Source organism: Salvelinus sp. IW2-2015, linkage group LG11 (genome assembly GCF_002910315.2).
Source record: "Salvelinus sp. IW2-2015 linkage group LG11, ASM291031v2, whole genome shotgun sequence".
NCBI lineage: Eukaryota > Metazoa > Chordata > Actinopteri > Salmoniformes > Salmonidae > Salvelinus > Salvelinus sp. IW2-2015.
The window spans coordinates 41296156-41319775 of NC_036851.1; the positions used below are offsets into that span (position 1 = coordinate 41296156).

General features: G+C 41.8%; 1 protein-coding gene across 2 annotated transcripts; it reads left to right on the forward strand.

Moving 5' to 3' along the window:
* The first annotated feature begins 14944 nt into the window (after nucleotides 1-14944).
* Nucleotides 14945-21851, forward strand: LOC111970738 (uncharacterized). 2 transcript variants are annotated; one of them, XM_070445736.1, is made up of 6 exons: nucleotides 14945-14959; nucleotides 15473-15544; nucleotides 15954-16302; nucleotides 20258-20362; nucleotides 20597-20677; nucleotides 21445-21851. In XM_070445736.1, exons 3-6 carry the CDS (start codon nucleotides 16182-16184, stop codon nucleotides 21624-21626), a joined length of 489 nt encoding a protein of 162 aa, XP_070301837.1. In that variant the 5' UTR covers nucleotides 14945-14959; nucleotides 15473-15544; nucleotides 15954-16181; the 3' UTR covers nucleotides 21627-21851. The 2 variants fall into 2 exon arrangements, with proteins under 2 accessions (XP_070301837.1, XP_023853274.2); XM_023997506.2 differs by lacking the exons at nucleotides 14945-14959; nucleotides 15473-15544 and having other exon boundaries at nucleotides 15945-16302.
* The last annotated feature ends 1769 nt before the right edge of the window (nucleotides 21852-23620 follow it).

The window sequence follows — 23620 nt, forward strand, 5'->3', positions numbered from 1 at the left end:
CTATCCTCAATCCTATAGAAAATGTGTGGGCAGAACTGAAAAAGCGTGTGCGAGCAAGGAGGCCTACAAACCTGACTCAGTTACACCAGCACTGTCAGGAGGAATGGGCCATAATTCACCCAACTTATTGTGGGAAGCTTGTGGAAGGCTACCCTAAACATTTGGCCCAAGTTAAACAATTTAAAGGCAATGCTGCCAAATACGAGTTGAGTGTATGTACACTTCTAACCCACTGGGAATGTGATGAAAGAAATAAAAGCTGAAATTAATCATTCTCTCTACTATTATTCTGACATTTCACATTCTTAAAATAAAGTGGTGATCCTAACTGACCTAAGACAGGGCATTTTTACTAGGATTAAATGTCAGGAATTGTGAAAAACTGAGTTTAAATGTATTTGGCTAAGGTGTATGTAAACTTCTGACCTCAACTGTATACACTACTGTTCAAAAGTTTGGGGTCACTTAGAAATGTTCTTGTTGTTGAAAGAAAAGCAATGTTTTTTCCATTAAAATAACTTCAAATTAATCAGAAATACAGTGGAGACATTGTTAATGTTGTAAATGACTACTGTCGCTGGAAACGGCAGATTTTCTTTCTTTACAGTACATAGGGGTAGAGAGGCCCATTATCAGCAACCATCACTCCTGTGTTCCAATGGTACGTTGTGTTAGCTAATCCAAGTTTATCATTTTAAAGGGCTAATTGATCATTAAAAAAACTTTTGCAATTATGTTAGCACAGCTGAAAACTGTTGTCCTAATTAAAGGAGCAATAAAACTAGGTGACGTTAGCTCAACCGTCCCGCAGGGGACCCACCAATCCTGAAGAAGTTTTAAAGAAGCAAAAAAACTGGCCTTCTTTAGACTGGTTGAGTATCTGGAGCATCAGCATTTGTGGGTTCGATTACAGGCTCAAAATGTCCAGAAACAAAGACCTTTCTTCAGAAACTCGTCAGTCTATTATTGTTCTGAGAAATGAGTGCTATTCAATGCGAGAAATTGCCAAGAAACTGAAGATCTCGTACAATGCTGTGTACTACTCCCTTCACAGAGAACAGTGCAAACTGGCGCTAACCAGAATAGAAAGAGCAGTGGGAGACAACTGAGCAAGAGGACAAGAACATTAGAGTGTCTAGTTTGAGAAACAGACACCTCACAAGTCCTCAACTGGCAGCTTCATTAAATAGTGCCCGCAAAACACCAGTTTCAACGTCAACAGTGAAGAGACGACTCCGGGATGCTGGCATTCTAGGCAGAGTTGCAAAGAAAAAGCCATATCTCAGACTGGCCAATAAAAATAAAAGATTAAGTTGGGAAAATGAACACAGACATTGGACAGAGGAAGATTGGATAATAGTGTTATGAACAGACAAATCTGAGGTGTTCGGATCACAAAGAAGAACATTCGTGAGATTCAGGAAAAAGAAAAAGATGCTGGAGGAATCTGTCAAGCGTGGTGGGGGCAATGTGATGGTCTGGGGGTGCTTTGGTGTGCGTGCCTCCTGTGCGTCTCCAGAGCCCTGTACGCACTGTTCCTTCTCCCCGCACTCGCCCTGAGGTGCGTGCCATCAGCCCGGTACCACCAGTGCCGGTACCACGCACCAGGCCTATAGTGCGCCTCGAGAGTCCAGTGTGCCCTGTTCCTGCTCCCCGCACTAGCTTTGAGGTGCGTGTCTCCAGCCCAGTACCACCAGTTCCGGCACCACGCACCAGGCCTACTGCTGGCTCACGCAGTGTCAGAGTCGGCCGTCTGCCCAACGCCGCCGCAGCTGCGTGCTGCCAGCACCGTCTGAGCTGCCTGCCTGCCCAGCGCCGTCTGAGCTGCCTGCCTAGCGCGGCCAATCTGAGCCATCCGTCTGCCCAGCGCCATCTGAGCCATCCGTCTGCCCAGCGCCACGCTGCAGGCTGCTGCGTCTGCCGAGCGCCGCTGAGATGCCTGCCGCTGCCCAGGCGCCGGTCTAGACGGCTGCCGGTCTGGCCTGCGCCGTCTGAGCCATCCAGTCTGCCGTTGCGCGTCTGCCATCCGTCTGCCCTCGCCGTCTGGCCATCGCGCTGCGCCGCGCCGTTCTGAGCCGATCCTGCTGCCAGCGCGTTCGCGAAGCCATGGCCGTCTGCTGCCAGCGCCGTGCTAAGCCATCCGTTAGCCAGGCCGTCTGAGCCATCCGGGGTGCGCCAGAGCCGCCAGCCAGTCATGAGCTTGCCCGCAGTCATGAGGGCTGTGCCCCGCAGTCATGAGCTTGCCCCCAGTATGGCTGCCTCAGTCAGAGGCTGCCCTCTCGCGTATGAGGCTCGCCCTCAGTCATGAGCTGCCCTCACGTCATGAGCTGCCCTAGCCGCGAGTGCCTCAGCCCGGAGCTGCCCCTCAGTCCGGAGCTGCTATTAGTCCGGAGCTGCCCTTCAGTCCGGAGCTGTGCCTTCTGTCCGGAGCTGCCTCTGTCCTGCTTACCTCTCTGTCCGAGCTACCTCTCTGTCCTGAGCTACCTCTGCTGTCCTGAGCTACCCTCTCTGTGTGAGCAACATCTCTGTCCTGACCATCTCTGTCCTGAGCTACCTCTCTGTCGCTGATACGTTCTGTCCTGAGCTGTCTCTAAATGTGGGGGCTTGGGGGGAGGATTCGTGCAAGGTCGGGGCGAGGGTCGCCACTCAAAGGACGTAAGGGGGACAAGACGTGGTGTGAGTTGGTGTCTCGTGCCTGCGCCGGAGCCGCCACCGCGGACAGGCCCACCAGACCCTCCCCTGAGTTTTAGGGGTGCGTTCGGAGGTCCGCACCTCAGGAGGGGGGTACTGTCACGTCTGACCAGAGTTCTTATGTGTTGTGCTTGTTTTAGTGTTGGTCAGGACGTGCTGGGTGGGGTACAATTCGATGTTGTGTGTCGTGTCTAGTTTGTCTGTTTCTGTGTTCAGCCTAATATGGTTCTCAATCAGAGGCAGCTGTCAATCGTTGTCCTTGATTGAGAATGATATATAGGTGGCTTGTTTTGTGTTGGGGATTTGTGGGTGGTTGTTTCCTGTGTCAGTGTTGGTGTCACACGGGACTGTGACGGTTAGTACGTTTGTTGTTTTGTATTTTGTTTGTTTTCATGTTCATTAAATCATGGAAACTTACCACGCTGTACATTGGTCCTCCGATCCTTCTCGCCTCTCCTCGTCTGAGGAGGAGGACGACTTAGACTGCCGTTACAAATAATGTACTGTAGTAACCAAAAAAGTATTCAACAAATAAAAATATATTTTATATTTCAGATTCTTCAAAGTAGCCACTCGTTGCCTTGATGACAGCTTTGCACACTCTTAGCATTCTCTCAACCAGCTTCACCTGGAATGCTTTTCCAACACTCTTGAAGGAGTTCCCACATATGCTGAGCACTTGTTGGCTGCTTTTCCTTCACTCTGCGGTCCAACTCATCCCAAAACATCTCAATTGGGTTGAGGTTGGGTGATTGTGGAGGCCAGGTCATCTGATGCAGCACTCCATCACTCTCCTTCTTGGTCAAATAGCCCGTACACAGCAAAGCACCCTCACACCATCACAACTCCTCCTCCATGCTTCACGGTGGGAACCACACATGCGGAGATCATCCGTTCACCTGCTCTGCGTCTCACAAACACACGGCGGTTGGAACCAAAAATCTCAAATTTGGACCTCTGAAGAGTTGATGTTGAGATGTGTCTGTTACTTGAATTCTGTGAAGCATATATTTGGGCTGCAATTTCTGAGACTGGTAACTCTACTGAACTTATCCTCTGCAGCAGAGGTAACTGTGGGTCTTCCTTTCCTGTTGCCGGTCCTCATGAGATCAAGTTTCATCATAGTGCTTGATGGTTTTTGCAACTGCAATTGAAGAAACTTTAAAAGTTCTTGACATTTTCTTGATTGACTATTCATGTTTTAAAGTTATGATGGACTGTAATTTCTCTTTGCTTATYTGAGCTGTTCTTGCCATAATATGGACTTGGTCTTTTACCAAATAGGGCTATCTTCCGTATACCACCCCTACCATGTCACAACACAACTGATTGTCTCAAACGCACTAAGAAGGAAAGAAATTCCACAAATTAACTGTTAACAAGGCACACCTGTTAATTTAAATGCATTCCAGGTGACTACCCCATTATTCTACAATGTAGAAAATAGTAAAAATAAAGAAAAAACCTTAAATGAATAGGTGTGTCCAAACTTTTGACTGGTACTGTACGTGTTCTGTGCCACTTTGCAGGATGGGGCCGTGCTTAACATGACATGTTTTAGGCTAAATGGAAACACTAAAGTGTGAAATATGGATTTGTCCTACAAATGTTTTATTGTCTCTGAACAGTTGTTGTGTTTTGTATCTTCTCTCTTTATCTGTCTCTATTTTTTATTTATTTTTATTTCACCTTTATTTAACCAGGTAGGCTAGTTGAGAACAAGTTCTCATTTGCAACTGCGACCTGGCCAAGATAAAGCATAGCAGTGTGAACAGACAACACAGAGTTACACATGGAGTAAACAATAAACAAGTCAATAACATGGTAGAAAAAAAGAGAATCTATATACAATGTGTGCAAAAGGCATGAGGTAGGCAATAAATCGAATAATTACAATTTAGCAGATTAAACACTTGGAGTGATAAATCATCAGATGATCATGTGCAAGAAGAGATACTGGTGTGCAAAAGAGCAGAAAAGTAAATAAATAAAAGCAGTATGGGGGTGAGGTAGGTAAATTGGGTGGGTATTTACAGATGGACTATGTACAGCTGCAGCGATCGGTTAGCTGCTCGGATAGCAGATTTTTAAAGTTGTTTAGGGAGATAAAAGTCTCCAACTTCAGAGATTTTTGGCAATTCGTTCCAGTCGCAGGCAGCAGAAGAACTGGAAGGAAAGGCGTCCAAATGAGGTTTTAGCTTTAGGGATGATCAGTGAGATACACTGCTGGAGCGCGTGCTGCGGGTGGGTGTAGCCATCGTGACCAGTGAACTGAGATAAGGCGGCACTTTACCTAGCATAGCCTTGTAGATGACCTGGAGCCAGTGGGTCTGACGACGAACATGTAGCGAGGGCCAGCCGACTAGGGCATACAGGTCGCAGTGGTGGGTCGTATAAGGTGCTTTAGTAACAAAAACGAATGGCACTGTGATAAACTGCATCCAGTTTGCTGAGTAGAGTGTTGGAAGCTATTTTGTAGATGACATCGCGAGTCGAGGATCGGTAGGATAGTCAGTTTTACTAGGGTAAGTTTGGCGGCGTGAGTGAAGGAGGCTTTGTTGGCGGAATAGAAAGCCGATTCTTGATTTGATTTTGGATTGGAGATGTTTGATATGAGTCTGGAAGGAGAGTTTGCAGTCTAGCCAGACACCTAGGTACTTATAGATGTCCACATATTCTAGTCGGAACCGTCCAGGGTGGTGATGCTAGTCGGGCGGTGCGGGTGCCAGGCAGCGAACGGTTTGAAAAGCATGCATTTGGTTTTTACTTAGCGTTTAAGAGCAGTTGGAGGCCACGGAGGAGTGTTGTATGGCATTGAAAGCTCGTTTGGAGGTTAGATAGCACAGTGTCCAAGGAAGGGCCGGAAGTATATAGAATGGTGTCGTCTGCGTAGAGGTGGATCAGGGAATCGCCCGCAGCAAGAGCAACATCATTGATGTATACAGAGAAAAGAGTCGGCCCGAGAATTGAACCCTGTGGTACCCCCATGAGACTGCCAGAGGACCGGACAACATGCCCTCCGATTTGACACACTGAACTCTGTCTGCAAAGTAGTTGGTGAACAGGCAAGGCAGTCATTAGAAAAACCGAGGCTACTGAGTCTGCCGATAAGAATATGGTGATTGACAAGAGTCGAAAGCCTTGGCCAGGTCGATGAAGACGGCTGCACAGTAATGTCTTTTATTCGATGGCGGTTATGATGTCGTTTAGTCCCTTGAGCGTGGCTGAGGTGCACCCGTGACCGGCTCGGAAACCGGATTGCACAGCGGAGAAGGTACGGTGGGATTCGAGATGGTCAGTGATCTGTTTGTTGACTTGGCTTTCGAAGACCTTAGATAGGCAGGGCAGGATGGATATAGGTCTGTAACAGTTTGGGTCCAGGGTGTCTCCCCCTTTGAAGAGGGGGATGACCGCGGCAGCTTTCCAATCCTTGGGGATCTCAGATGATACGAAGGAGAGGTTGAACAGGCTGGTAAAGGGGGTGCGACAATGGCGGCGGACAGTTTCAGAAATAGGGGGTCCAGATTGTCAAGCCCAGCTGATTTGTATGGGTCCAGGTTTTCCAGCTCTTTCAGAACATCTGCTATCTGGATTTGGGTAAAGGAGAAGCTGGGGAGGCTTGGGCGAGTAGCAGCGGGGGGGGCGGGGCTGTTGGCCAAGGTTGGAGTCGCCAGAGGAAGGCATGGCCAGCCATTGAGAAATGCTTGTTGAAGTCTTCGATTATCACGGATTTATCGGTGGTGACCGTGTTACCTAGCCTCAGTGCAGTGGGCAGCTGGGAGGAGGTGCTCTTGTTCTCCATGGACTTTACAGTATCCCAGAACTTTTTGGAGTTAGAGCTACAGGATGCGAATTTCTGCTTGAAAAGCTGGCCTTTGCTTTCCTGACTGACTGCTGCGTGTATTGGTTCCTGACTTCCCTGAACAGTTGCATATCGCGGGGGCTCTTCGATGCTATTGCAGTTCGCCACAGGATGTTTTTGTGCTGGTCGAGGGCAGTCAGGTCTGGAGTGAACCAAGGGCTATAATCTGTTCTTGGTTCTGCATTTTTTGAACGGAGCATGCTTGTCTAATATGGTGAGGAAGTAACATTTAAAGAATGACCAGGCATCCTCAACTGACGGGATGAGGTCAATATCCTTCCAGGGTACCCGGGCCAGGTCGATTAGAAAGGCCTGCTCGCAGAAGTGTTTTAGGGAGCGTTTGACAGTGATGAGGGGTGGTCGTTTGACCGCGGACCCGTGGCGGATACAGGCAATGAGGCAGTGATCGCTGAGATCTTGATTGAAGACAGCAGAGGTGTATTTGGAGGGCAGGTTGGTCAGGATAATGTCTTATTAGGGTGCCCATGTTTACGGATTTAGGGTTGTACCTGGTGGGTTCCTTGATGATTTTGTGTGAGATTGAGGGCATCAAGCTTGGATTGTAGGACTGCCGGGGTGTTAAGCATATCCAGTTTAGGTCACCTAACAGAACAAACTCTGAAGCTAGATGGGGAGCGATCAATTCACAGATGGTGTCCAGGGCACAGCTGGGAGCTGAGGGGGGTCGGTAGCAGGCGGCAACAGTGAGAGACTTATTTCTGGAGAGATTATTTTTTAAAATTAGAAGTTCGAACTGTTTGGGCATAGACCTGGAAAGTATGACAGAACTTTGCAGGCTATCTCTGCAGTAGATTGCAACTCCTCCCCTTTGGCAGTTCTATCTTGACGGAAAGTGTTATAGTTGGGTATGGAAATCTCAGAATTTTTGGTGGCCTTCCTAACCAGGATTCGGACACGGCAAGGACATCAGGATTGGCAGAGTGTGCTAAAGCGGTGAGTAAGGCAAACTTAGGGAGGAGGCTTCTGATGTTGACATGCATGAGGCCAAGGCTTTTTCGATCGCAGAAGTCAACAAATGAGGGTGACTGGGGACATGCAGGGCCTGGGTTTACCTCCACATCACCCGAGGAACAGAGGAGTAGTAGGATGAGGGTGCGGCTAAAGGCTATCAAAACTGGTCACCTAGAGCGTTGGGGACAAAGAATAAAAGGAGCAGATTTATGGGCGTGGTAGAATAGATTCTGGGCATAATGTGCAGACAGGGGTATGGAGGGGCGCGGGTACAGCGGAGGCAAGCCCAGGCACTGGGTGATGATAAGAGAGGTTGTATTCTGGACATGCTGGTCTCAATGGGTGAGGTCACCGCATGTGTGGGGGGTGGGACAAAGGGGGTATCAGAGGTACGGAGAGTGGAACTACAGGGTCCATTGCAAACCAAAACAATGATAATGAAAACTAGCCTGAACAACAGTATGCAAGGCATATTGATATTTGAGAGAGACATACAATAAGGCATAAAGTGAATTGCAGGTCTTGATTGGGAGAGCTAGCTAAAACAACAGGTAAGATAACAGCAGCAATAACAGGGTGCTAGTCTAACACAGCAACAACAGGTAAAAATGGCGACGACTAGGCAGAGAGGGTCGGATTAACTACACACAGATCCTGAGTTAAAGCACAGAGCCGACAGATAAAACACAAATAAACAGAATGGAGTACCGTGAATTAATGGACAGTCAAGCATGCATCAGCTATGTAGCCAAGTGATCATAGTGTCCAGGGGGCAGCCGTAGATGGAGCAGGGAGGCCTCCACTAAGCTAGCACGCGTGTACCTATCTAATACGTGTTGCATTCACTGAATTGTTGTCAAAGTAGGCTACTATTTCTACATTTTGTGTAAGGCCTTGTCTGTACTAAATCTTATTGAGAGAGGTTACCTACATTTTGAAATAGTCTCTGAATAGTTTTTTGCATTTTTACATTGACAACGATCCTTACTTCTTTCTCAATCACAATTCTCCACTCTACCATAAAGGCCTGATTGATGGTGCTTTCCTTCTGGAAGGTTCTCCCATTTCCACAGAGGAATTCTGGAGCTTTGTCAGAGTGACCATCGGGTTCTTGGTCTACTCCCTGACCAAAGCCCTTCTCCCCTGATTGCTCAGTTAGGCCGTTCGGCCAGCTCTTGGTGGTTCCAAACTTCTTCCATTTATGAATGATGGAGGCCACTGTGTTCTTGGTACCCTTCCCTGGATCCGTGCCTTCGAAACAATCCTGTCTCGGAGCTCTACGGACAATTCCTTTTACCTCATGGCTTGGTTTTTGCTCTGACATTTACTGTCAACTGTGGGACCTTATATAGACAGGTGTGTGCCTTCCAAATCATGTCCAATCAATTGAATTTACCACAGATGGACTCCAATCAAGTTGTAGAAACATCTAAAGGGAGATTCATGGAAACAGGATGCACCTGAGCTCAATTTCGAGTCTCATAGCAAAGGGTCTGAATACTTATGTAAATAAGGTATTTCTGTGTTTTATTTTTAATACATTTGCAAAAATGTCTAAAAACCTGTTTTCACTTTGTCATTATGGGGTATTTTGTGTAGATTGTTGAGGATTTTTTTTTATTGAATCCATTTTAAAATAAGGCTGTAATGTAACAACATGTGGATAAAGGGAAGGGGTCTGAATACTTTCTGAATGCATTGTACATGTTCTCCCTACTCTTCTGTTGACATAATGGGCTGCTGGGCTAAGATAAACTCTTTTTAATCCTTATCTATTGGTTTTACACTCCCATCAGTGCATTTTCTGTGGGCCACTCTTAGCCAGTATTTACCAATCAAACTCAACTCCATGATGGAGTTGACCAGCAACTAATGTGGGCGGACTGGATCTCCGACGGACTGGATCTCTGGATCTCACATAAAATTACGTTTTTATTAAAAACTATCTGATTTCAGCTCTCAAAGAATACCCTGCAATTACACACAACATTGTTCTGTAATTATTATTATTTATTTTTTTATATATATGTATATATTTTTAAGGGGTGGATCAGCTTAATATTGCGGAAAGAATGTTGCTTCCATCAATGTAATTGTCTGCATCATTTCCAATCCCCCATATTTTTTGGGTAAATATATATATCCATACACGCATGCATACATATACACATATATACATACACATACCTATATAGACATACATACTTTTTTTGTTCTGTAATTTTACCTCCTACTTTTTCTTGACTGAAAATCTCTCTCACCCATGTAGCAAGACCATAAATGTAATGGTAAGGCAGGTTTGGAAAGGAGAGCTCACCTCTTTGCTGTGCTATGGCCAAGATGTACCATAGGGGGGCAGCAGCTGGTCAATCCAACGCTGTAATCTCAGGGCCTCTTTCACTACCATGAAAAATACCTCAAGAAGAGCAAGCACACGCATGTTGTCTTCACGAAAAGTCCTATTCTAGTTTGTAAATTACAATGTATATCTGTTATGTTGGCTAAAAAAACACCAGATCCTTCTCAGGAATCAGGGCTACAATTAGGGTACTATTACCGGTAGTTACCGTAGCTACAATACTGTAGGACTGTTAATCTCAGTGTAATAAAAACCAGTAGAAGGATGTAATACAACTAGTGAATCTGGTTAAATATAGAGGAGGCCTGATACCTCTATCTACATGGATCTAATTTTGAGTGTCTAGACTCTAGAGAGAGAGAGCGACGTCTGCAGAAAATGTATCTGTGCGTGCATGTGTGTGAGCTTGCATTTGTGTCGGGTCAAACAGGTGCAGGAGGTAAAAATGAGGACACTTGGCATACTACGGTTTATTGTAGAATGAATGACAGTTCATATACAGCAGTTACATCTGGTGTATATTTGATCAATATCTATTGGATCATTGTTATCAAGTTAACACACTGAATTCAACATTTCATTCAGAATTGTTTTGCAAACAACAATACAAATCATACAGATGGAAATAAAACATGAACATTCTTAGGTCTTGTGTACTGTGTGTACCTGAACAGACATGAACATTCTTAGGTCTCCTGTACTGTGTGTACCTGAACAGACATGAACATTCTTAGGTCTCGTGTACTNACATTCTTAGGTCTCCTGTACTGTGTGTACCTGAACAGACATGAACATTCTTAGGTCTCGTGTACTGTGTGTACCTGAACAGACATGAACATTCTCAGGTCTCCTGTACAAAACAGACATTAACATTCTTAGGTCTTGTATAGTGTGTGTAGCTGAAAAGACATGAGATTAAATATTTCTCAAATTAAATCAAAGCAAATTTTATTGGTCACATACACATGGTTAGCAGATGTTATTGCGAGTGTAGTGAAATGCTTGTGCTTCTAGTTCAGACAGTGCAGCAATATCTAACAAGTAATATCAAACAATTCCACAACAAATACCTAATACACACAAATCTAAGTAAAGGGATGGAATAAGAATATATAACTATATGGATGAGCAATGTCAGAGCGGCATAGGCTAAGATGCAATAGGTAGCATAGAATACAGTGTATAGATATGAGATGAGTATTTCAGATTTTCAGCATTTCAGCTTTGCGACTCGAGAGCCCAACAAAGGCTTGACTGTTCTGAGGCGTGTAGAGAGATGTTCTGAGATCTCCTGTTTTCAAAGAATCATGTGGTTTGGTTCCCTCTCTCTCAAACCCTCGACCCCCGTAGAGCTGTGCTGTGCCCACATCCTCCCCCTGTACGACCCCCACCTAGATCATGTTTCTCCCCATATACCCCTCAGCCCACACATACTCCAAAGAACCAAGCTCTAAAGCCATGCAGTTCTGGGCACTAACAAGTTACTTTTTCAGAATGCCTTGGCTTAGCTGCAGCAAGAAACATTGTTAATGTAAGAAACTATCTCGCAAGTTGACGCCAAACGCCACGTTCAATAGCAATTATATAACAACAACCTATGTAATGAAATGCATTTCTAAAATATGCCCCAACGTTGCAGTTACATACACTTTTAAGCACTTATTTTTTACTGCCCTGTAGAACAGGTTCACTTTTAAATGACCCCAAATGTATATCTTCACCATCCTGCTATGTTCAGTGCCTTAAGAAAGTATTCATACCCCTTGACTTATTCCACAGTTTGTTGTGTTASAGCCAGAATTTCAAATGGATTAAAAAAAATTGAATTTGCCCATCTACACACAATACCCAATAAGAACAAAGTGAAAACATGTTTTTAGAAATTTTTGCAAATTTATTGAAAATGAAACATAATTTACATAAGTATTCACACCCATGAGTCACTACATGTTTGAATCACCTTTGGCAGCGATTACAGCTGTGAGTCTTTCTGGGTAAATCTGTAAGAGCTTTGCACACCTAGATTGTACAATATTTGAACATTACAGCCATTTTCAAGTCTTGCCATAGATTTTCAAGCTGATTTAAGTCAAAACTGTAACTAGACCTCTCAGGAACATTCGATGTCGTCTTGGTAATTGTATATTTGGCCTTGTTTTAAGTTATTTTTGAAAGGTGAATTTGTATTCCAGCGTCTGTTGGAAAGCAGACTGAACCAGGATTTCCTCTAGGATTTTGCCTGTGCATAGCTCTATTCCATTTATTTTTATTTTAAAAAACTCCCTAGTCCTTGCTGGTAACAAGCATACCCATAACATGATGCAGCCACCAGCATGCTTGAAAATATGAAGAATGGTACTCAGTCATGTGTTGTGTTGAAACATAACGCTTTGTATTCAGAACATAAAGTTAATTTCTTTGACACAATTTTAGCTGTTTTACTTTAGTGCCTTATTGCAATGTTGTTGAATATGTTTTATTCTGTACAGGCTTCCTTTTTTTCATTCTGTCATTTAGGGTAGTATTGTGGAGTAACGACAATGTTGTTGATCCATCCTCAGTTTTCTCTTATCACCACCATTAAGCTCTGTCATTGATTTAAAGTCACCATTGACCTCATGGTGAAATCCCTGAGTGGTTTCCATCCTGTATATTTGTAATGACTGGATGTATTTATACACCATCCAAAGTGTAATTAATAATGTCACCATGTTTATAGGGATATTCAATGTCTGCTTTTTTTATTCCCATCTACCAATAATTGCCCTTCATTGAGGGGCATTGGAAAACCTCAGTTGAGGTAGTCATTCAAAAATTATGTTAAACACTATTTTTGAGCACAGTGAGTCCATGCAACTTATGTGACTTGTTAAGCACATTTTTATTATTTAGGCTTGCCATAACAAAGGGGTTGAATACTTGTTGACTCAAGACATTTCAGTTAATAAATGTTTTATTAATTTGTAATAATTTCTAAAAACATCATTCCACTTATGGGGTATTGTGTGTAGGCCAGTGACCATAAAAATCTAAATGTAATCCATTTCCAATTCAGGCTGTAACACAACAAAATGTGGAAAAAGTCAAGGGGTGTGAATACTATCTGAAGGCACTTTCATCTGGGTAATGTTCTTACTGAATGGAAATTAAAATAGAAAATCAAAAAAAATTGGCAATCGTTCTATTGAATTGAATTCCCTAGATAGTGTGTGTAGTAAATATATTAAAGGTTGCCCATATAAACATAGGCATAAAGAGGGTATTGTGGCAGACCAGGGGGTTTGGTCAAGACGTTTACCCATATCAGACATGGACAGAGAAGGATTAGCTCAGTTTCAAGGGTGTTTATTTAAATAATAGATAAAAAAGAAAATGATATGATAGGTCTCCCCTATGAGACCCTCTCCGGGATGCCGTCTTCTGGGATTCCGGGTCTGGCTGTATCCTGTCGGGCACAAAACTGAACTCCCGCTTGTTAGTTCTGCAACCGTCAACAATAACACGGGAGTCCTTTCTTCCCCCACTCCTCCTGTGTGCTGCCCTTCTGGCAGCTTTATGGGCTTTGCACAGCTGATGAGCAATCCGCCCTTGATTACTCACCAGCTCCCAATCAGCCCCAATTAGTCCTGGCTGGAGAGCCCGTCGAGACCTGGCACGTCCAGCTGATAGAGCCATCGCCTCGTGATGTATATTCCATCTGTTACCAGGCCTCGACGAGTCTCCCCCTGGTGGCTGACCTGCTGTATGCCACAGTATAAAGACATATGTTGTGAAAACGTAAATGTGAGCTACTGTATTTGCTATCAAACAGAAATATTGCTCATTCATTTTATATCAAATATAGGCTACATATCACTTTATTGTAGGAACAGTGACCTAAAAAGTTGCTTCACTACATCTTACGGTAAAGTTCATGCTCTGTTGAAATTGTTAAGGCCTAGTAGAATTTACTTGACAGAGTCAATTAATGTAGATTTTCTCAGATATATTTATACAGGTATTTATCAGTTTTAGCAATGACAGATGTACTCATTTAAGAATCATTGTTGGTTGGCTGTGTATTGCTTTGACATGAACTGGAGTTAAGGTAGCTGGATCTGCAGCTGTGCTCCAGTACTCAGTGCTGCTGCAGCTGGTCTAGGTCACACACCTGGGCAGAGCGGTTCGGGTTAGGAGAGGTGATCCACACTTGGCAATTGTGCAAACTAGTCACACCAGACAAAATGAGGCCTTCATTTTAAATGTGTTGGTATAAAACAATACAATATAGTACTAAAATAGTGTTGACAAGTGCTATTTATACGGACTCTAAATACTTTCGACCTTGACTGAAATTTCTATGCCGATGGTTCTAGAAGTCCAGGGGTTGGTTGAGACATAAAGTCATTGTTGATATTATGAAATTGTTCACTTTCTGTTGGTCCATGAGTTTTACCTTATTCAGAATAGATACATATTTGTGTAGCATCCAGTATATTGCAAAGCAATAGCACTAGGCTATATTCCTGATGAGGGCTATCGCTGGTGGAGTAAGTTTCTCAAAACCAAGTGAAATGTAAAAAAAGTGTCTGAACACTTCTACAGCATTCCATTTAAATCAAGAGTAGAGATTTGGTTAAAGAGGAATAGAGGAATATAGAAGAATAGTTAGACATACCGCAATACAGGTTTTAAGTTAGGAGTAAAAGGTTACCGTAAAAAGTATTTATTTTATGTTTTATTTTATGTGTTAATATTGTATGAATCAGTGATCTCTTAATAAGTGGCAAATACAGACTAAACCTTCCAAACAATCAACAAGAGGACATAAAGATCATTTATTATTTGGGGAAATCTTCTGACCTCTTCAACACTCCATTAAGCAAATAACAAATAACTTCTTTATTGCAATTGTGTGTGTGTGTGTGTGTGTGTGTGTGTGTGTGTGTGTGTGTGTGTGTGTGTGTGTGGTGTGTGTGTGTTGTCACTTGGCCATGTTACTTCAGTTCCTCCCCTGTTCTCTGGCAGATGCATGAAGGGAAAAGAAAGAGCTTTTGCCGACCCTCAGCTAACACTCGAGACATCCACCACAAGAGGTAGGACCGCAATATTCTGTCTACCCACTGTTAACAAGTTCTTCTCTGTTGAGGCCTCAGGAACAGCGTTAGACCCACCTTGACAACTAGTGCAAGTCAGAATGTTAAGTGTGTGTGTTATTTGTTATTTGCTTAATGGAGTGTTGAAGAGGCCCCTGTGTTTTCTTTAAGTTTCTTTATATAAAGTTATTTCAAATATTTAAGTGATATGATGTTTTAGTCTGCGATGATTAAATAACAGTAAATAAAAAACAGTATGCTGGATCAAAATGCACAGACACTCAATATTGTCTCCAAGACATGACAGAAATTCAAAGACGACCAAGAGCTATTCTTAAATCCATCGAGAGCTCTGCAGTTAAGATATTTATACATATTTCTGTGACGCGTTACATATAAAGAAGCCAAGTGAAACAGTTCAGCAGTGTCTCGCACAATGTTTGCTTCATAATGTCACCTTTATAGATAAGTCTCTCCACTAACCTTTTATTTGTGTTTCTTCATGGTTCCAAGGTGCTGTTATTTAACATTTCCACTCTTGCAAAACGACTGGTTTGATGATAGTATTGGTTTGTGTCTGTTCAGGTTCGTTTTTTTTTCATTTTACATTGAGCAGTTTCAAACCTTCTGGTTTCTTTCTGTCTTTCTATCTCGCTTGATGTACAGTATTTCATGTATAATTTACCTGATTTAATAAACAGGTGTCCACAACACTGGTGAAAGCACAATAATTCAATTATATTGACGCACAAGCAGACAATGTTTCAATCTTATACGGATCTTTGTCAGGTGAAAATATTGTAGGACAGCGTACGTGTTACGGACATCCATCATGTCTTCTTATTATTTTGATCTCTGTCCAGCACGCAAAAATGGCAACAGGACCTCATTCCAACAGTATTGTTTATATACTGTATGTCTCCTTTGATGTGGTGGCAGTTTGTTTAGCCAAACTAAACCTCCATTCACTTCTCCTATCCCGGTGTCCCACCAGACACGTTCAGAGTCCGACTTCGTCCGCTACCCCGGGATCAACGACACAGAGGTCCTCACCTGTGAGTGTTCCAACCACGCCTGTCAGAAGGTCTTATGGTTACGCACTCTCCACAACAACCTCGACATCCAGTTCCTTCTCAGCCTCAACAATGCTGGCCGGACCAGCCACGAAGCCAGTGTGGGCGAACACCGGTTCCAGGCCAGTAAGCGTGATACGGGAAGCAAGATGACTTTCACACTGCGCCTCATTAACATAAGGTCAGAGGACGCAGGGCTTTACACCTGTATGCTCCAGAACCAGAAAGAGAACAAGTTGTGGAGGCCAGGAGTTCTTCTCAGACCTGGAGGTGAGAGGAACCCATTCCCCTGCATGGCACTGACGCTTCCCATTCTTCTTATGGCTAAATAGCAGGGTTGGGTAGGTTACTTTCTAAATGTAATCTGTTGCAGTTACTAGTTACCTGTCCAAAATTGCAATCAGTAACGTAATTTTTGGAKTAACCAAACTCAGTAACTAATCTGATTACTTTCAGTTAGTTTTAGATTACTTTGCAATATATCACTYTTTCGGCGACCAAATTCACAAAGAAATGTGAGTTATAGATCTGTCATTCTCATTGAAAGCAAGTCTAATAGATATAGATCTGTTCGATGTGCGCTCGTTTTGGGGTGTTTTATTTTCAGTTTTGTACACCAGCTGAAAATACAATATTTTTGGTTATGGAAAATATATTTCACAGCAGTTTTGATGGTACAATGATTCTCTACCCCCCTCAAACTTAACTCTGGACCTCGAAGCCAGTTCTTCTGCTTTAGACTTGGGACACCTGCTGGGTGAAATTCATTATCATGTAGAACAGAAAACCAGCAGGCTCCAGATCTCATAGGGTAAGAGTTGAATACCCCTGCTCTAGGCAAAATAGATAAATGAGAGAGTGTGTGATTCACATAAATGTGCTATGTAGATATCAATAATAAGTGATATCCGTATCACCCGGTAGGCTACACCACTGCTGTTGTCCTTACCGCCAAGCATTTATTCAAATTGGATAATCTGATAGATAATCAATTTGGATGCTGATAGAGTTCGCAAGACAGAGCTTGGAATGTAGCATACAACATTTCCCCGCTATCCGTCAAATGCATTTGGTCTTGTGGTCAGACTCCCTCAGGCGGAACAAATTGACCTTTTTTTCAAAGCTGATTTGAATGTCATTGAGAAAACAGAAAGGTGTCAAAGATTTTTTTCGTAAACCTCCTTTCTGAATTTTATCCTAGAAGTAATCATCTAGTTTTTCAAAAGTATCTGTAATCTGAACTCTGGTTATGTAACATGTTACACAGTAATCCGTTACTTCCCAACCCTGCTGATTAGAGATGAGAAGGTTCCTGAATTAATCCAGAGTTCCTAAATTTACTAGAACCAGGGACGCAACTTTCACTGGGCACGGGGGGACATGTCCCCCCCACATTCGGGAATTGCATATTTGTGCTTTAGGACCATGTGGACGCCTCCGAGCGGTCGGGTAGACTGTTTGGAGCGTTTATCTATTCGGCAAAATAAAAAATAAAATACAAAATGATGACCCCCCCACTTCTAAAACCAAAGTTGTGCCCCTGCCTAGAACTATATTGAATAAAAATATAAATGCAACATGCAACAATTGCAACGATTTTACTGAGTTACAGTTCATATAAGGAAATCAGTCAATTTAAGAAGAAAAAATTAGGCCCAAATGTATAGATTTCACATGACTGGGCTGGGCCTGGGAGGGCATAGGCCCACCCACTTGGGAGCCAGGCCCACCCACTGGGGAAACAGGCGCAGCCAATCAGTGAGTTTTTCCTCACAAAAAGGCTTTATTACAGGGCTTTATTACAGAAATAATCCTCARTTTCCTCAGTAATCCTCAATTTCAATCAGTTTCAATCAGTTTTTAATCCTCAGCTGTCCGGGTGGCTGGTCTCAGACAATCCCGCTGGTGAAGAAGCCGGATGTGGAGGTCGTGGGCTGGTATGGGCTGGTATGGCTACACGTAGGCTGCGGTTGTGAGGCCGGCTGGACATACTGTCAAATTCTCTAAAACGAGGTTGGAACATTAAATTATCCGGCAACAGCTCTGGATGACATTCGTAACGCAAGTTGTCCGCCGTAACGCATGTTGAAAATCTTACTAAGAAGCTAAGATCCAAGATTGTTTTTTTTATATCAAAATAAATCTTTCTGTTTAGTACTAAAAATAGGAGAAAGATTGTTCAAACAATGCTTCTTTACATGCATGCAGAAACCTCTATATTAAAATCCTTGCACGCAGTCTACCATTCCGCAATAAGTTTATACAGACATTGTAGTCTGAAATAAAATGTAGGATGGACCTCTCTGTCTGTAAAAAGAGAGCTGCATTCTCTTTTATTTATTTACAAAGCAATCTGACAGAAACTCCCTCTATATGTAACATAATTAAAAGTCATAAATTACCAAACCCGTTCACAGGAATGGATAACACTAGAGATCCCTTCAGTCTCCACAGATTTGGGAAAATCTGCATTTTGTTTTTTTGCCCCTATTTTCTGGAACAATATGCAGAGTTCACTGCAGCTAGATGTACTGGTGCAGTTTAAATTATTTATTGAGGACCTCTACTCTATGTAGTTAAATGTGATTGCTTTTATTAAATATGTTTATTTTTGTTTATTGTGTGCTGAATTATATTGTTTTATACACATATATGTGTATGTTGTTTTAATTTTCTGTTTTTATTGTAATGTGTACAGGGCTCTCTTGTAMAATCGATTTTTATTCTCAATGTGACTCCCTGTGTCACGCCCTGACCTTAGAGAGCCGTTCTATTTCTCTATTTTGTTAGGTCAGGGTGTGATTTGGGTGGGCATTCTATGTTTTCTATTTCTTTGTTTTTGGCCGCGTGTGGTTCCCAATCAGAGGCAGCTGTCTATYGTTTTCTCTGATTGGGAATCATACTTAGGCAGCCTTTTTCCCACCTAATGTTGTGGGTAATTATTTTAGTTTCTGTGTGTGTTTGTGTGCACCACAGTTGCGTCACGTTTGTTTAGTTTCTGTGTGTGTTTGTGTGCACCACAGTTGCGTCACGTTTGTTTCTGTTTACCTGTTCTTTTTGTGAAGGTTTCACTACGATTAAAAGAAATGTGGAATTACATGCACGCTGTGCCTTGGCTCATCTATGACATGGAGTTTGTAGACAGTGAACGTGACACCTTGGTTAAATAAAATTCCTGCAGTCAGCTAGCCAATTGCACGCTCCCTCAAAACTTGAGACATCTGTGGCATTGTGTTGTGTGACAAAACTGCACATTTTAGAGTGGCCTTTTATTGTCCCCAGCACAAGGTGCACCTGGGTAATGATCATGCTGTTGAATCAGCTTCTTTATATGCCACACTTGTCAGGTGCATGGATTATCTTGGCAAAGGAGAAATGCTCACTAACAAATTTCTGCACAAAATTAGAGAGAAATACTTTTTTGTGCGTATGGAAAATTTCTGGGATCTTTTATTTCAGCTCATGAAAAATGTTGTGTTTATATTTTTGTTCAGTATAGTTACACAACAGTAACTATAACTCTTTTACACTATACTCCTGTATTATCTTTTGAATGGCCTGAGAACAGACCAATTTCCTGATTTTCCATGTTCTACACTCTTAGAATAAAGGGTTCTTCGGCTGTTGTCACACCCTGACTATAGAGAGCTTTTTATTCTCTATGTTGGTTAGGTTGGGGTGTGACTAGGGTGGGTCATCTAGATAATTATATTTCTATGTTGGCCTGGTATGGTTCCCAATCAGAGGCAGCTGTTTATCGTTGTCTCTGATTGGGGATCATATTTAGGTAGCCATTTCCCCTTTGTGCTTTGTGGGATCTTTGCTATGTATAGTTGCCTGTGAGCACTATAGCAGCGTCATGGTTCGTTTTGCATTTATTGTTTTCTTTGAGTTTCACTTCATAGTAAAGAGGATGGAACCATACCACGCTGCATCTTGGTCCACTTATTATAACGATCGTGACAGCTGTCCCCATAAGCGAACCCTTATCCCTTCACAGCGCTTGGTTGGAATTAATTTAATTTCTAGTGAAGTCAGGACGTTATTGGGGAATTCAGCCTTGTTATAGAAAAGAAAAGCAATAACGTATTCTTTTGCATTGGTTGCAGATCCATTTCCAAGCTTCTTCATCTGTCCTAATCCCTCTCCATTATCTTTTGTGTATTTTGTGTCTCTCACAGTGTTTCTTATATCCATCACATTGTGTATTTTTGTGACCCACCAGAAACTCGGCCAACATTACTCCCCGTCACAAAGCCCCAGCCCCAAGGCATCCCAAACAGCACCCCAAACGGCCGCTGCACCAAAGGCAACTATCAAACCCCAAAAGGTAAGATTCATAAGTTTAACAAGTCTGTCCAATAAGTTGTTTATTGTAACAAGTTGAATGTGTTAAGCTATATCCACACAAAGATTATCCCATCCCAATTAGTGATGTCTCACTCTCTCTTTTGGAGAACCAGGGCTATGTCTGTAACCCCAATGTTATGTAACTAGTTACTTTGACACGATATACGTCCCAGCAGTTTAAACATTATTTAACAGGTTTTCTGTTGTGTTTCAGGCTGTGGCTCCAAGGTTCTCTGGCCGTTGGTTGGAGTGCTGCTGGCTGTGGCTTTGATCTCCACACAGTACTACTTCAGCAGTGAGTCTCTTCTCTCCTTCCTTACCTGCCGATAAAGTAATATAGAATAACCAACAAGGAATGAGCTCCAGTGCTGTTTCTAATTAGTATAGTCAATTATCAAAGATGCTGGTCATACAGGGCCAAAGACATACTTGAGATAYGGATGCTTAACTTGGACTTTTGCATAAAATGTGCATTGTTGTCAAAGGAATATTTTTGTGAAAGTTACAAGTATGGATAAYAWATTAGGAACCCAGGCTCAGAGGCCTTAACAGACACAAACAACATTTCACATGTTTGACAAAGTAAAGGCAATAAAGTGCACAACAATATCCAAATGTATATATTCTGTATGGCATGTATATGGAGGAGGCAGTAATATATTCATGTTTATTACAGTTACTCTGCTGTTCTGAATTTGTTTTTGCATATGCTACAGGACTACCCAAAAAGTGTCGACTTCAGTTTGCCAAGTTCTCATGTGTAAACTTCACAAATCTGTGATGACATCTTCCTCTCCTCCTCTTCTCCTCTCCCCTTTTCTCACAACACGATGAAATATATCTTCCTGCTGCTCTATCAATCTCGGGGACTTCATCTTTTTCTCAGAAGTAGATCTGAGCCTGTATTCATAAAGTGTCTCAGAATAGGATCAGTTTGGCCTTTTAGATCACAATGAATACGATTACATGTGATTGATCACTTTCTCTATAATTGACACTGTCTTTGTCTCTGTATTCATCTCTCTGTATTTAACTTTCTTTGACTGTTTGTCTGCCTCACAGGAAAGGACCATTGGAGTAATTCAGAGCGCCCACACTGCAGACGCAGAGACAGTGCTGTATTTACTGTGTGTCCTTACAGGGATCTCCTTCCACTTTATGAATCTGAAGACTGTTTTATCATCTTACTTTTCTATTCTTTGTTCATTACAACGATGAACCAATCAGAAGTTCCAACTGTCTAAAAGAAAACATTTAGGATTCTGTTCACAATGTTAACGTCTCTGGCTATGGATTTGTTATTAAGTGGGTGTTTCAAATATTAAACCTTTATATTGAACAGGTATTACTCTCGTATGTGCTAGTATTACACCAATGCTATGCATTCTGCTGCGGTAGCCTAATGTTATGATTATTGGATGTGTGCATCATGTATTGATGATAAATAAAAGCTGTAAAAAATATAATTACTTCATGTCTACGTACTGTCATCTTATCACAGGGACCAGAGAAAAGTGTGTCTACAGCATTGTGTGTTATTTCCTTGTTTAGCTGTTGAGTAGGAGACTTTTAATCTCACTGTGTGTTCAAACACAGAAACATAATCAAGCCTGCTCTCCACTATTTCACTTCACATTGCGGAGAGCAGGGACATTCTGTAACGCTGTATATAAACAGTCTTTGTTGATGGCAACCACAATATTAGTCTACATGATAAACACACAAAGATAACGATTGTATAAAACAGCATGCACACCTTTATCATTTGAATGGGGTGATAAAAACATCTGTCTTCATTTCTTCGGGTCTCAAAGAGTGAACAAGACCCTTTCCTGTGTGAAAGAGAGAGAGGAGAGAGAGCGTGATGCGCACATTGAGATCCTGTCGCTCTCTCTCATTGTTCTTTTAACTTAGTCCCTCATCTTGACGCTGAAACAAAACAACCACAGAGCGACCACAGACCACGCCACAGGCAGAGAGAGAAAGAGAAAAAGGAGAGAGAGAGAGAGGAAAATAGAGTGAAAAGGCATGTGTACATTGTTATCAGACATTACAAAACCCTAAMCTTTATTTAAACTCTTGTCATTAAATTAATAGGAAACACTTTAATTTACAGTCTTGGGTAACACTTTATTTTACAGTCCTGGTACACGTTCACAATAGTCCTAAGCCATTGCATCTATCTGGAATGGTAAGTGGTTATCCTGAAGAGAGACGTGCTGAACATTTGATCGAATCTGAAGATATTCTAAGAATACTAATAACTTTACAAGAAATATGAATGCTTGTTGCCGGAGCATAATATTACTTGACAGTGAAAACTATAACTGAAAAGTAATCCTGTCATTTAATCCATGATTTCTGTTTGAGCATAGTACAAATAATGTATATCACACATAAATATACACTTGAACAAACACTCAATGTAATATTTATCAATGTAATATTAGAATTACATTTAGCACAATAGCGCTCCTAAAATGTTTCTCTTTTATTTGCTTTGAAAGATATTTGAAAAAAGAAGAAAAAAACAAACAATGATATTGTGATCAGAACAATAGTACTATATTTACTTAAACACATATATAATATATAGTATAGTTAATCCTGTGTACAGAATCTAATGTAACTATGGTTGAAGATATATCTTTTTTATATTTCTGCTATTCTCATCATTTGTAGTATTTGTAGTCTCATACTTGTATTTCTTTATATTTCCCTCTGACAATATAATTGTTAACGTGGGCTCATCCATTTCTGTTACTATTGTTACACCAAAAGGCAATCTACAGCAGTGGCAAGAACCACTTTTATTTAGATTTGTCATTGTTTAATTTTCCACAAGCTTAAAATTGATACAAATAGCTTTTGGAAGATAAAAAATTATTAAAAGCCAATCATATACACTACAGTCCCCTATATCACACGTTTGGTAAAATACTTTACCAAACATTTTTCATCAATGAATGGTTATGTACTGTAAGAAACACTGAAATATAGTTCACCTTACACAAGTAAATAATTAAACAATGCTAGATGAATCATTGGGCAAAACAAATGTATGAAAGCAAAACTCAACACATAAACGTTAACACAAATCTTCTGAAATAACAGAAACTTTGTCATCCATGAAAATGTATATATCTCTGTTTAAACTGAGTACAAATTATTTTGAAGACTGAATATTTAAAATCTCCCTCTTGAAAGATCTCATGTCATTGCCATCAGCATTTCCAAA